Source organism: Toxoplasma gondii, chromosome IX (assembly GCF_000006565.2).
Source record: "Toxoplasma gondii ME49 chromosome IX, whole genome shotgun sequence".
Lineage (NCBI taxonomy): Eukaryota > Apicomplexa > Conoidasida > Eucoccidiorida > Sarcocystidae > Toxoplasma > Toxoplasma gondii.
The window spans coordinates 5,304,924-5,318,991 of NC_031477.1; the positions used below are offsets into that span (position 1 = coordinate 5,304,924).

At 50.2% G+C, this 14,068-nt stretch overlaps 2 protein-coding genes across 2 annotated transcripts; both read left to right on the forward strand.

The window, feature by feature from the left end:
- Positions 1–38: 38 nt before the first annotated feature.
- Positions 39–9,458, forward strand: TGME49_305240 (XPA binding protein 2 family protein). The gene is made up of 11 exons (XM_002370276.2): positions 39–1,073; positions 1,485–1,803; positions 2,421–3,140; positions 3,540–3,884; positions 4,427–4,534; positions 4,980–5,306; positions 5,630–5,704; positions 6,257–6,382; positions 6,981–7,286; positions 7,707–7,790; positions 7,988–9,458. The coding sequence occupies exons 1-11, from the start codon at positions 847–849 to the stop codon at positions 8,249–8,251; spliced, it is 2,901 nt and encodes a 966-aa protein (XP_002370317.1). The 5' UTR covers positions 39–846; the 3' UTR covers positions 8,252–9,458.
- A 168-nt stretch (positions 9,459–9,626) lies between these two features.
- TGME49_305250 (hypothetical protein) lies at positions 9,627–14,022 on the forward strand. Its single transcript, XM_002370277.2, has 6 exons — positions 9,627–10,774; positions 11,431–11,561; positions 11,840–11,959; positions 12,129–12,264; positions 12,664–12,769; positions 13,049–14,022. Exons 1-6 carry the CDS (start codon positions 10,494–10,496, stop codon positions 13,166–13,168), a joined length of 894 nt encoding a protein of 297 aa, XP_002370318.1. The 5' UTR covers positions 9,627–10,493; the 3' UTR covers positions 13,169–14,022.
- Positions 14,023–14,068: the final 46 nt, after the last annotated feature.

Sequence of the window (14,068 nt, forward strand, 5' to 3'; positions counted from 1 at the left end):
TTCTCTTTCTGCTGCTCTTCTAGCGAGAAGCAGCAATGCGATGAGGGGGAGACGAGACATGTCGGAGGTCGACGGAAGAAAATTGGCGAAAGCGATTTCTTCTTCGACGGTGTCGGACTGCTTTCCCTCCTCATCTCTGGAGGACCACAAACTGACGAGTGGGGGATTTAGTAGGAACTTGTGAATTTTTCTCCCTTTTAAAACAAAACTCTCTCCTTTTTCTTCATAAGGTTTAAAACAAACCTCTCGCCTTTTTCTTCGGAAGAAAACAGGCGAGCGAGGAGAAACACTGCTGCGGCTTTAACGTCGTGGTCGTCTCTTCGTTCTTCTTTTCGTCTGTGCTCGCCTTCGTTTTCCCTCGTTCTTTGCTTCTCGCTTTTCGTCTCCTTGCTCCCTCAGTTCCTCTTGTTTCGCTGCTTCCTCCTTTCTGCTTCGCATTTTATCCTCGTTGCACCCCTTCGCCTCTCCTGGAGTGCAGCGGAAAGCTGTCTCTCTCTGTAAAGCCTTCAATCCTCTTTGACAAAGTTTCGTTTTCTGCAGTTTCCTCGGCTTTGTACTCGCAGAAGTCTTTCTTTCGTCTCTTTTCTTGCTTGGCCTGCCTCGCCTGCTGTCTTGTGGAGAAAACGCAGTCGTCCTTCCACGAGGTCTTGCTCTCTTCTCCCCTCTGTGGTCTCCTTCGTTCTTCTTCTCTGCTGCGTCTTCTTCTTCTTCTCCTTTTCCTCTCCTCGTGTCTGTCTCTGTTCTCGGACTGACGGCAGAAGAACCTCGAAGAAAGGCGCGAGCGCTTTTCGCGCAAGTCTTCTGCAACTTGACGTTGAACATTCACAGAGATCCCCCGAAAGCAGGATGCCGCCAGCCGTCGCGACGGCGCCTGACGAAGGCGCCTCGTCTCACCACGCATCCTCCAGCGAGGCCGTTGCAGGTGGAGAGGCTTCGGTGTCTCTCGACGAATTCAATTTCGTCACAAAGGAGACAGACATTGTCTACGAACAAGAGCTGCAGAGAGACCCTTTCCAGGTCAAAGTCTGGGTCGGATACCTCAACTCAAAAAAAGATGCGCCGCCCTATACACGGTAGGCCAAAGGCGTAGACTTATATACATATATATATATACATATATATATATGTATATGTGTGTGTATGTATGTATATGTGAGTATATGTGTAATAGTAGAAATAGGAGTTTGTTGCATGCATGCATCTGTGCACAAATGCGTACAGGTTGTGGGGTCAAGATTTTTGTAGTTGTATGCCGCTGTGTCCCTGTGTGTGGTCAGTGTGGACATGTCTCTCTTTCTCTTTCTGCATTTGTTTCTTCTGTCTCTTTCCTTTTTCTTTCTTTTTGACTGTTTGCTTCCCTTCGCGTCTTTGTGTTGAGAGGGCGTGCAGTTGCCGTCGTTGTCTCTCTCTCGTGCTTTCGTCTGCCTCGTTGTCCTTCTCGGCCTCTGTTTGCACCTTTTTCGAGTTTCGCGGGTGCTTCGCAGGTTTCTGTTGTACGAGCGCGCGCTGCGAGGACTGCCTGGGAGCTACAAACTGTGGTTCGCGTACTTGAAGGAGAGAGTCGCGTCCCTGTCGTCCCACGATCCGCTTGAGGACTCGAGGCCTTTCGAGGAGGCGAACGTCGTCTTCGAACGCGCCCTCGTCCACCTCAGTCGGATGCCGAAGATCTGGATGCTCTTCGTCGACTTCCTGAAGAGGCAGAAACTCCTCACGCGCACCCGACGCGCCTTCGACAGAGCTCTCCAAAGTCTGGCGGTCACTCAGCACGACCAAGTCTGGGACAGATACATCCAGTTCGTCAAGGTACACAAGAACTTTTCTCTCCCCAATTTTACACACTTGTATGCATTTGTGTTCGCTTGCGTCTGCACCTGCCGAGTGCCGTCTGGTGTTGCGTCACTGTCTCTTTTGTCTCGCTCTGTATGTCTCTACATTCATCTCTCTTGTCTGCATCTATCCACATCTGCAAATTCGTCTTGCGTCTCCACTCTCTTCCGTACAGACTTCCACCTTTTCCCCTATATATATATATATACATATACATATGCTCACTCCTCTACATGCACTCACTCACCTACATGTGTAGGTAGATACATATATATATATATATATATGTGTATATGTATATATGTATATATGTATATATATATATATATATATATGCATGTGTGTATGTATCTTTGCATGGATTTGACTTTATTGCACAGCACATACAAGGGTGGGTATGTGTATGTACATGTATGTGTGTATATATGTGTCTGTTTTGTGAGTGGACGCATACGTGACTCTTGTGTGACTTTAGCGTGCGCTTTGTCGGAGTTGGCGCTGTTTCTCGCCGTTCGTTTGTCGTCCTTTTTGGACATGCGATGCTTCGCGTGCGACGGATGAAAGCCGGGCGTTTTCCGGGGTGGAGCGTTCAGGAAGCGGGCGTTGTGGAGACGACGCTGCGCGTGTATCGTCGCTGTCTAATGTTGCTTCCGGAGAAAGTCGAAGACTTCATCGCGTATCTGCAGAGCCCCGAGGTGGGTCGCTACGACGACGCCGCGCGGCTCTTGGCTGAAGTCGTGAACGACGAGAGTTCGGAGACGCAGCGAACGAAGCATGAACTGTGGCTGGAGCTCTGCGACCTCGTGTGCAAGCACCCGAGAGAGATCAAGAGTCTCCGCGCGGAGGCAGTCCTGCGGTCAGGCATCAGCCGCTTCTCAGACCAAGTGGGGAAACTTTGGTGCGCTCTCGCCTCCCATTTCGTGCGTCTCGGCCAGCTGGAGAAGACTCGCGACGTCTTCGAGGAGGCCCTATGCGGTGTGGGTACTCTCCACGACCTCGCCCTCGTCTACGACGCCTTTGTGCAGTTCGAAGAGTCGCTGCTGGCGGCGAAGATGAAGGAGCTCGAGGACGAGGAGAACGCAGGCCCAGACTGCGCCGCCTCGGAAGACGCGGCAGACCGGCGAGAGAGGAAACGACGCAGAAAGGAGAAGAAGAAGCAGCAGAGCGAGGAGGTCGACTTCCTCATGACGCGCCTCGAGTTCCTCACGGAACGAAGGCCTCTCCTCGTCTCCAGCTGCAAGCTCAGACAAAACCCCCACAACGTTCATGAGTGGCTGGCCAGAGTCGACCTCTTCAAGGGAGATACCGCAAAGGTACCTCTTCAGAAACGGCAGCCGAAACAGCACACTCGCGACAGCTGACGTCTGTCGGCAGGCACGCCAGAAAAGCCATCCATATATATATGTATATATGTATATATATGCATATATCCATATATGCAATTGTTTAGAAATATATCTTTATGTGGGTCTGTGTGTGCACATGCGCCTGTGGAGGTAAAGCACAAGCGACTTCCCTCACATTTGGATAAGCAGATACAAAGAGACAGCCAGAGACACGAAACAGGGGACTCCAGCCATATATATATATATATATACACTTGTGGCCATGTTGCAAACATGCAAATATATATGTCTATGTATGTGTGTATGTCTATTAGGTAAGAAGTATAGCATCGATGTGATTGCATGTGAATGATTTCTTTTTTCCAGGAAGTTGAGACCTTCAGCGAAGCGGTGGCGACGGTGGATCCGCAGCAAGCGGTGGGGCGAGTCTCAGTGCTATGGATCGCGTTTGCGCGCTACTACGAAGACCGCGGGGACTTGCCGAACGCTCGGCTTATATTCGAGAAGGCGACGAAGGCGCGAGTCAGGACAGTGGACGAGCTCGCGAGCATCTGGTGCGAGGCGGTTGAAATGGAGCTGAGACGCGAGGAGTGGAAGCGAGCTCTCGAGTTGGTGCGGCGCGCCATCAGTCGGCCCAGAGACGCCGACCCCGACAGCGCGCAGGCGAAGCTGTTTCGCAGCGTGAAGCTCTGGAGTTTGGCTGCGGATGTGGTAAGGAAGTCGAGTTTCGCTCTCTCAGAAAAATGCTGCTCGTCGGTATTCGGACAGAGTCGCATATCTTAATAGACAGAGAGGTACATGCCTACATACATGAACACAGACACACACACACACAAATGCACACACATACGTATATATATGTACATATATATATATATATGTACATATTTATATTTATATATTTATATATTTATATTTAAATATATGTGCATGTGTGAGGGTGTATGAATATATGTGTGTATATATCTGCTTGTGCACCTTGATGGAGGCACCCGTGTGTGAGGCTGGGGTTTCAGGTTGCGTTGCGTTGTGATTGCTTCGATGGCGCGCATGTTTGGGGATCTCGGAACTTCTGTTGCGAATGCGTGTGAAGTCTCTTCGGAGAAGCTGAAAGCTGGTTTCTGACGGGACCAAAGAGGCCGGGGTTCAGAGACAACAAGCCTAGACGTTTGTCTGCACACCCAGCGTCGTCAAAAAGTGAAGGAGGAATCCGCTGTCAGAACGCGAAAAACGAAATGTGCCTTGCGGTGCAGGAGGAAATGACTGGCTCGCCGGAGACCGTTCGTCTCTGCTACAACAAGATGTTTCAGCTGAAGGTCATCACGCCGCAGCTGGTCATCAACTACGCCCATTTCCTCGAGGTTCGTCGAAGACTCTGCAGTTCTGGTCTTACGTCTCTCCAGTTCTCCGGTGTGCACAAGCTGTGCGGCTTTGCAGCGCGACTTCGCGTTATCGTGCTGATGATTTGGTCTTTCCTCGGCGCCACGACACTGCGAATCTCTCCACACACCCCCACAAATAGGCACAGGAGAGAAGTCTCTGGAACAACGTTTCGTTCGTCACTTTGCCTTCTCTGTCTCGATTTATATATATATATATATAGATATATATATAGATATAGGTAGATATGGATATATCCGTATCAAGACCCATACATGTATCCATATGCATTCATCTCTACACATCAATATATTTATACATATTGATGGATTTCTCGATGTCTTTTGGTACTGTGTGTGAGGGTTGCTGAGGGGAACGATTTGTCACTGTTTCGGAGATCTGGTGTTTTGTGAGGCCTTTGTGCAGGAACATCGTTTCTTCGAGGAGTCTTTCAAGGTGTACGAGCGTGGGATCGCGGCGTTCTGCTGGCCACACTTGAACGACTTGTGGCTGATGTATTTGACAAAGTTTGTGTCTCGGTACGGCAGCTCGAAGCTCGAGCGTGCTCGGGAGCTTTTCCAGCAAGCGACAGCGTCTGTCCCTGCGCAGCATGCCAAACGTTTCTTTCTCCTCTACGCGAAGCTCGAGGAAGAATTTGGGCTGGCCAAGCACGCGCTGACCATCTACCAAGCCGCCACCAAGGCTGTTCCCCAGGAAGAGAAACTCGACATGTACCTCATCTACATTGCGAGGGTGAGAGAAGAGAGAGAAGAGAGAGAGAAGAGAGAGAGAGGAGAGATAGAAGAGAGACGGGGTTCGCACTACGCTCAGCTGCTATCAGTGTAGCTGTAGATCAGTGCGAAGTGCAGACGAAAAGAGAGGGGACGACGTGATCTGTCCTTCAGGCGGCAGTGTGTTGGCAGCGGCAGGAGAAGCCGTCCAGGTTCTCACACACTATTTTCGCAGGTCTTTCTGCAGCGTTTTTGTCGGAGATTCGAAACGACAAAGACGCGTTGGTCGATCTGGCTTCCCACTGCGCAAATCGAACAGCATTTTTTCTTTCGCTGCCCCTGCAGACGACGGAGCTTCTGGGAGTTGCCAGGACGCGGCAAATTTACGAAGAAGCGATTGAGAATTTGCCTGAAAAACAGGTGAGAGGTCAAGCGGGATATATGGCGTGGAAATTCAAGAAAATCGCTCGAAGGGTACGGGAAAGGCGTGGTGGTCTTTTTTTCGTCTCCAAATGTTCGAGATAAACTATCTGTCTTTCGTCGGAAGTCGTTGCATGCGAAAGTTCAACGTCCTTCCTTCGAGGGAACAAAATGTGGATACAGACTACGTGTAAGAGTTCGAGTGTCCTTCGACTCTCGAGAATAAATGCTCGTTTTCGCGGGGGTGAAGCAGGTTGACGGATTTTTGACCAGATCCGGCGACAGATATGAATGGAGATTCACTTGGTTCTGGACTGTAATCGATGAACGCACTCAAAGTACAATTCGTTTTCAGAACACCCACATGTGCAAGTCGTGCCTGTAAGCGCTTTCGCCCTCGCCATGGTGGATTCCAGGCTGTCCCTTTTCTCTGCGATATTCAGGTCAGGTTGTTTCCGTGTTGATGTTCACTTTTCGTCGCATTTGAAAGAAACATCAACTGAAGTTTCACAAGATCTAACTCTGAAAACTCTGTGCTTGCGCGGCGTGCAGGCTCGGGACATGTGCTTGCGATATGCAGCCGTGGAGAAGGGCTTGGGAGAAGTCGACAGATGCCGAGCGATCTACGAACATTGCTCTCAGATGTGCGATCCCAGCAGAGATCCAGAATTCTGGAAGGTAAAGCAAAGACTTGTGAAAGTCACAACGTGCACTCACGCAAAAGATCACGTCTCCTCCATGCGCTGGCTTGTTCTCTTCTCCGTGTTTGCCTGTCGACTCTCAACGTCTTCGTACCACCGAGTGTCACTCCACAAAAGCCACTGCTTATATATACATATATATATATATGTATATATATATTGTCTGTAAAAGTGTGTACGAGTATGTGGGTATTATTTGTTTTGCATGCATGTCTTTTTTCAGATCCAAGTGGTTGAAAACTATTTCTGTTGTTTCTCTGCGACCCAGTCTACACGCACATGCACACATGCAACAGGGCCTCGGGAGGTTTCCAGACTTTTCTTTCATCTCTGGAAAACCCCACGCGCTTTCCGAAACTTTTGTCTCTCTCTGTGCATGTGCCTTTCTTACCTAAGTAAACACAAATATATACGTATATATATCGTATATATGCATTTGTATGCATGCATACTCAGAAAGCTACGTAAATATGTATGTGCACCTTCGTATTTGCGTAGAGAAAGATCTTAAACGCGTACCGCTTCGATTTCGTGGCTGTGTAGATGTCGATGCGTTGCTTTGTTTTGCATGCCAGGCGTGGAAAGACTTTGAGGTCTCGTACGGAAACGAAGAGACGTTCAAAGACATGCTTCGCGTCAAGAGAAGCGTGCAGGCGCAGTACAGCCAAGTTCATCAGAACGTCTCTGAGCTGGCAGATACGGACGCGCCGGCTGCGGTGCTGAATCCGCTCGCGGCGGCCGAGAAGGAGCTGAAGGAAGAAGAGGAAGCAAAGCGGAAGCTGGAAATGAGGGAAAAGGCTCTCGAAGAGCAACTGTATCTGAAGAAGAAGAAGGAACTCGACGACGCAGAAATTGCACAGGCCGAAGAAGAGTTCAAGCGAGTAAGGAATCGAACTGAAAAGCAGAGAGAGCTCTTATCCCACACTGAGGTCTCGCGTGCACAGGGTACAAGGATCAACGTATGCACCTGTGCGGCGAAGGTGACGCTCACCTGGACACCTGGGACGCTGCTCAGGTGGAGAGGCTGCCGGACACAGAATCGAAAGCGGCTTATCGACAAATGTGAAGCGAACAGAAAACAACGCTCGTAAAGATCCTAGAAACGCATACATGAACAAGTAGGAATAAATGTGACAGTCAGTTCACCAATATAAACACAGGTATATATATATATATATGCTTGCGAAGAACGCACGTGTATAGCTCTTTTTCCGCATGAGAAATATATATATATATAGATACAAATATATATATTTGCATGTGTACGTATGCATGTGATTTATGTGTGTCTGGCTTTTTAGGTTCAAGACATGCGAGCGCGCGCTCGCATGCTTGCATCTCTTCCGCCGGACGCGCCTTTCTTCTTGGCTGTTTCTGGTTTCCAGGTATGTGCTCTTCGAGGTTTTTTTTCAGCGTTGGTTTGTCCACCGGCTATTTAGGCTGTGCTTTCGGAGTACTCTGAGGAACCCTCTGGATTTCTCTGAGATTCGAGATGTGCACGTCGCCTCGATGCTGAGAGTTTTCACATCCCGCGAGTCAAGTTCAAGGTTGGCGGCGGCGGTTTCTCTGTTTTGACTTGCAGGGGGTTCGTCCTGGCTACATCTTCCACAGAGGAGCGCAAGGCCTGGGGTACTACCTGGATGAGAGACAAGTTGGAAACGACTTCGTTTCGGCGCGGGAGAAAGCCTTCATCACCGACGCTCGGCCGGGCGCGAGAAGCCGCGCAGAAGGGGGAGACAGGGAGCGACACGAAGAAGTAGACATCGATCTGGAGGGCGACGTTCCCGATGAGGTGTTCGGCAATCTCGCCGCTGAAGCAAAGGAAATGCGCAGAAACAAAGAGTGAAAAAAGTGAACAGACGCACCCGAGAGGGGAGAGCAGAAAGCGGAAGAAGACCCGCTAGGTTTTCTTGGTGTGGTAGGGGGGGAAAGGATAGGAGGCAGCAGTGGTGAGTCTGAAGGGAGCTCGGTTCTTCTCTGTTCATGTCCCGTTACCAGCCTCTGTTTCTCCCCTTTCGCCTCCTTTTCCCCCGTGCACACACCTCGCGGACGAAACTCGGTATCCGGAAATCTACCAGTGTTCGTCTTATGTTCTGTTGCTCGTATGTGTTTGAAGACCGTTCGCGTTGGGAGGTGGGAACTAGGCAATCTCTGAAGCTAGCAAACAGTCCTGCTCTGTTCGTTCAGCTAGAAGCAATTCTGAAAGACGAGCAGACTGCTGTTCCGCGCCTGCCCCAAAAGCGGAGGACTCACCCAGTCGTTGGGCAGTCGAAGTCACGCGGAAAGAAGTTTCGTAGAAGCGTTTGACACCCAGACACTACATCTGCCTTCTAAATCGACGGCTGATGACTACGTGTTTTCCTCCCGAAAAATCCGTAAGAAACTAGCATTCGACCAGAGCCACTGCGTATACTTGTCAAGATTGCCGCTATTTGCCCGTTTCCGACCCCCACTAGCTGGGGTGCACGCATTGACGCGACCTGAAAGATTTCGTGAATGTGTCTATGCAGACTCGGCCCGGTGGTCTCGCCACCAGAAAGAGTTTTCTGCATCAGGCGGAACTCGTGCACAAGGGTGCTGAAACGACTCGCCATGGTATTGTAGCTTGACGCTGTTGACAAGATTCACTATTCTCGATTTCGTAGAGCAAAGACTCCGAACGAGGTTCCTACCAACACGCGGTCTTGGTGCCACAACTTGACACACACACACACACACACACTTTTGGTCACGCGTTTCAGAGGGGCCATTTCCTTCTGACAAGAAGGCCTCCACTTGACAGAAAGTCGGTTCTCAGAAGGGGGGGTTCGAATTCACAGCGGTACGCCGATCGTGCCTCTGGCAACCTAGATCAGTAAAAGGTACAGCAGAGGCGTTAAGATGATTGGTGTATCGCCTAAATGATTGCGTTTTTTGCACGTTCTCTCGAAACTAAAGGTACCGGAGGAACCCCAAACACGGTACCTCCACTTCGTGAGGGCGAGCCTCTGGCAGGTGTACAAACTCCGTCTGGTACGTGTCGCTTATCCGGGTGCTTGTCTGCTTCCTTTCCTTTCATGTGGATTGGATTTCAGTGAAGATGTCCCTACCCCTGACAGACATCGCATGCGTTTCATTTGAGAGGGCTACCGATGAAGCAGACAAAGGCAGTGCGCGACGAGTAAGATTCGCGTGTCGCCTCGTCTCTAATGTGGCAAGACACTACAGGCAGCTACGATGGCAATTGAACTGGAAGGCCGCCGGTGCCTACTACGCTTCCTTCTTTACGCTGTCTGACGTTAGCAGCTTCTGCAGGGCGCTCTTTTTGTTTGTGGTTTCTGCCTCCATTATGTCGTCTGTTCAGAACCTCTTTTTGTCTATCCTAGCTTTGCGGGGGCAAAACCTTTTTAAGGCGCAGTAGCGCGAAACGCAAACGATGACGGCTAGCTGAGCCGTCGAGGAGAACCTTCTCGGGGCATTGCTTGAGTGGTTCCTCGCATGAATCTTGGCAGCAGGCACGTCTCTGTTGTCAGCCGTACATGCCTTTTGGAGTTTTTGCCCATTTTTGTAGGGGAATGTCTCTAGACCCAGGACAAAAGTTCGATCGACGGCCGAATATGGCACCTTGCCCATCTCGCAAGTGTGCCAGAACAAGTCGTGCACTGGGTCGAAGCATATTTGTGGTCACCTTCCCTGTTCTGTCCACTAATTTTGATTCTCAGTGCCGTGTTCGTCTCCAAGGCAAAGGACACATATAGAACATTCGACGCACAAGTCAGAGCGGGGGAGGCTTGTTCTCCGTCGACGTCGGCGTTTTTTTCTGGCCCTCGATTTCACGTACAGAACATATCCCCCTCGTGTGAGTGACTTCCGCCAAACTTCCAGACGGAAAGGACACCGCGAAAAGCAGTCTTGCATCTGTGTATATAGTTTTAATGGTGCCTAAACGGTAAAGAGTCAGCCGTTTTGTCCATGTGCTTTGTGTCTCGCTACGTGCGTACAAGCCGTTCGACACGCAGTCCTTTTTGTGATGCCGCTCTCCCAGAACAGAATTTCTCCTTCATCGGTGTGACTCTGCGGTGACTACCCATTGACGAAGTTTGTGGAGGATGGCTTTTTTCGGATGGAGGGAGGAGACAAGTTTCTCGGAGGGGCCCATCTCGCCTGACGCAGCTGCTGAGGCAGAGATATTGAGTCCCCTCATTTTACCAAGCAGAGCCACTTCGCTGGGCGGGCCGACAGACGAGGAGCCCGATGAGAAAAGTGTTCCTCAAATCTGCAGAGAAGAGATCTTTCGCCGCCGTGCTCGAAAGAATGCTCTCGTCACAGTCGGAACAGGGCTCTGCAGCTCCATCATCATTTCCGCCGTGCTCTATGGATTGACAGCTTTGTAAGTTTGATAGAGTTCAAACCCGAGAGGTTCCTAAAGGCGGTGACTTACGTCAGGTGGGTGACCAACGAGAGTAGGTAATCATTTCCAACGTCGCTGCACAACGCGAAACCAGCAGCTAGTGCAACCTGCTAGATCTGCTGTCTTTTTGCAACCGTAGGCCCGAAGGGGGATGCAGCCGATGAATGACTCATGCACATCGGGCCACCCGCGAGTTACTGTGCTTTACATATGACCACAACAAAGTCTAATTGAGGATAAACACCAGCACAGCGAAGTACCAGTGTAGTGAGCTTTGCACCGATTAGTGTCAGCTGAAGTTTTAGTAGGGTAGGCTTGCCTTAGGTGCTCCACAAAAATGCGGCGATCGCTGCTCTACCGGCAGACTTCACCCGTGAGAAGTTATCTCCTGGACGAGTTTGACTGTGTTTGGAAGTGGTTACCGCCTGAGTGTGAGAGTTGTTGAGAAACGGCAAAGGGATTTGTGTGCGGGAAAGGATAACGCCGACAACCAGGCGAAGCCTGCACTAATGCACAGATGAAGCTTTTTCCATGTTCTGCTGTGGGCACCGACCTACATAACGATCGCTTTCCATATGGCTAAAGCACCAAATATTCTTCCTTCCTGTGTCTTCCCCGCTGCGTCGTTTTTGTAGGCTTCGTGTCCCGCTCCACATTTGGATGCTGTGCATCCAGGCCACGGAGAACACGCTCCTCGTCGCGGTGCCCTGTGCCTGTCTCGTATGGCGCTTTGCCATTTGGACACAAGGCGATGATCTGATAGAAAGTACACCCAAATGAACGTACAGAAAGGGGGCAAGAAACCGAGGGGTCCATTTGCACGTTACCTGTCATCCGCCTGTGCAGAAGAAAAAAGCGCAAAAAAGGGGAGCACAGAGAAAAGAAAAGCAGTTCAGACCAGTTCAGACAGATGAATATTGCCGACGCGTGTGGCGGACAGCACCTGCTATACACGCGGGTGATGACAGGGAGGCTAAGTCGCATGTGGCAGGAAATGCTTCTTCTGTGAGCAGGTTAGCTCCTGTATGCCATTGCATTTTGCAGTTCGAGAGCGAGAGAAGTCGAAAGATGGGAAAGCGTCCTTCTGCTTGTCGTTGATCGAGGTGGGCCTCGGCATCTATGTGTTTGCGGAGGCACACTTCCGGCACCGAATTGGCAATCGAGGTCAGTCTTCAGTGATAGTTCGAGATCCCCAAAAGGACCAGAGTAGTTACCGTAAACAAACGTATACGAAATAAGGTCTCGCCTTTACAGCTATCCTGAATTTAACTGCAGAGTGTGCTTGACATGAAACAACCCATGTGAAACGTTGATGTTCTCTTGTGTGATGCAGGCATGGTGAACTTGATGGAGTTTCGAACAACCATGATCATCATGGCGGCATGCGCACTCGCGAGTGCTCTGTTATTCGTCCTTCATGGCCTTTGCGCCTGTGTGTTTTCCGCACAGCTCAACAGCGGCTCTCTGAAGTGCGTCTTCAAAGGCTGTATTTTGCCGTTGTCAGATACTCACAGGCATTCGCACCACGAATTCGCAGTATAGCAAACAGTCACCGGCACTTTCCGCCTTTTTTGCTGGATGCGTTGCTTTCGTGCACACTTCTAAAATTGGCAGCGATACACGTATATAAGACTTCGAGGAAACTCGTAGCACGCCGCATACAGAACAATGGTTTAAGCGTCGTGGCCGTGAGTTAGATGAACCAAAAGGACCACAAAAACGATGAATCAATGTGTGTTGGTTGGGGGGGGTCGTACCGACTTTTTCACTTTCAGAACGCATCAGTGTAACTGCAATACGCAGCAACTGAAAGGTGGGTTACTTCCATTTATCCCTGATGGCAGTGCACCGTGGGTGAGATTGATCAGGCGTGGAGCGGGTTGTTTCTTCGTCGCGGCGTTCCTTAACCTTGTTACGGCTGTCGAGATGTTCCGTCGCCTTGCAAAGTGGAGTACGCGGGCGCCTCGATTTCAAGTAAGATTCCAAACAGAATGCATCTCCCCAATAGACACGCGCTTAAGTTAATTCACTGCTACTCTTTACCATGGAACGCGGAGAATCCCCGAAGCAGGGTGCCACAGTATCCTACACAGACATCGTAGTGATCAGGTGCAGCGCAATTCACAGAGAAAGAAGAAGCTGTTTTGCATGGCTGTTGTTTGCCGCAGCTTCTTAGACGAAGAGAAGGCGTTTGTGGAAGCGGACAGGTGAACTAAGAGACTCGCTAGTGATGTACTGCCTTTGCCTGTGCAGTGTGACAATTTTTCGGTCTATGTGACTATCTTCGCTGGAAGCTGCCTTCTTGTGGACGGCCTCTTTAGTTTAATTGCCGTGGCTGTTCGGAGGTCCCCTGAAAGCGAGATGGATAAGTAAAGCTGGCGTGGAGGACCAGAACTGAAGCCCTCGTTTCGGCAATACAGGTGACAAGCTGGCTTTGTTATGACAGTCTTTGTTGAAGCTTATTGACGTCACGCTTGGACTTCACTGAAGTATGGCTTCGTTCAGCCAGGGAGCAACCTTTAGCGAAAGCTGGGAAGCTTGTTAGGAGACGAGCCTTTACATTCCAAAATCATGGCCGAAGACCAGGGTCCGCGTGCTGTCTTCGATCTGCCGCTGGGAGGTGACGGTGTTACTTGGATCGCAAGATGGGATCGGAGCTGCACTGGGCGTGAACAGAAGAACAAAATTCAGAAGGTAACTAACAAAGGTAGCCCCTGTAGTCGTGATTTTGCAAATGTCAGGCGTGTAAGTTACGTGGTGCCATTCTGCATACTCTCTTCCGGCATGTCCTTCCACGATGATCGAATCTGGTGATAATACGGGTCAGAGAGTTTGCTCCAGCTAAGACAGCGAAATGAAGTGTCAATTCGCGGCTAAGTGGAGAAACTCAAGGAGAAATTCCCACCCACTGTTTTAACCGCCTTTGAGTAGTGGCAGTCATGACTTTCCCCGTTTGTTAAGCTTCGACCTCTCGAATCAAAACGGGCACTCGTGTTCCACTACCAAGGATATTTCCGCAGCGGGGGTATCAGCTTCCAGCTGCAGTTCGCGTTTTCATGCTGTACGCTACCACACCAAGACTTCTGCATCTAATGAATACTACACAGTCACACGGACGTAAATTCCGTATAATGTTATCTGTGCATCCCAAGAGGCATCCGAACTACGCACGAAGAATACTTAAGATGCCGAATATTGCGACTGCCATGTCGCCCGTTCTGCCCGCAGCTCAGCTTCATCCGCCTATTCTGTAGTCCCCGTTTAGTCTTCCGC

Coding starts and splice junctions, on each gene's coding strand:
- TGME49_305240 (XM_002370276.2), top strand. CDS start 847: ATGCCGCCAGCCGTCGCGACGGCGCCTGACGAAGGCGCCTCGTCTCAC. Junction 3,141..3,539: donor TCAAGGGAGATACCGCAAAG/GTACCTCTTCAG, acceptor TCTTTTTTCCAG/GAAGTTGAGACCTTCAGCGA. Junction 7,791..7,987: donor TGGCTGTTTCTGGTTTCCAG/GTATGTGCTCTT, acceptor TTTGACTTGCAG/GGGGTTCGTCCTGGCTACAT.
- TGME49_305250 (XM_002370277.2), top strand. CDS start 10,494: ATGGCTTTTTTCGGATGGAGGGAGGAGACAAGTTTCTCGGAGGGGCCC. Junction 11,562..11,839: donor AGGCGATGATCTGATAGAAA/GTACACCCAAAT, acceptor TGCATTTTGCAG/TTCGAGAGCGAGAGAAGTCG. Junction 12,265..12,663: donor CTCAACAGCGGCTCTCTGAA/GTGCGTCTTCAA, acceptor GAGATTGATCAG/GCGTGGAGCGGGTTGTTTCT.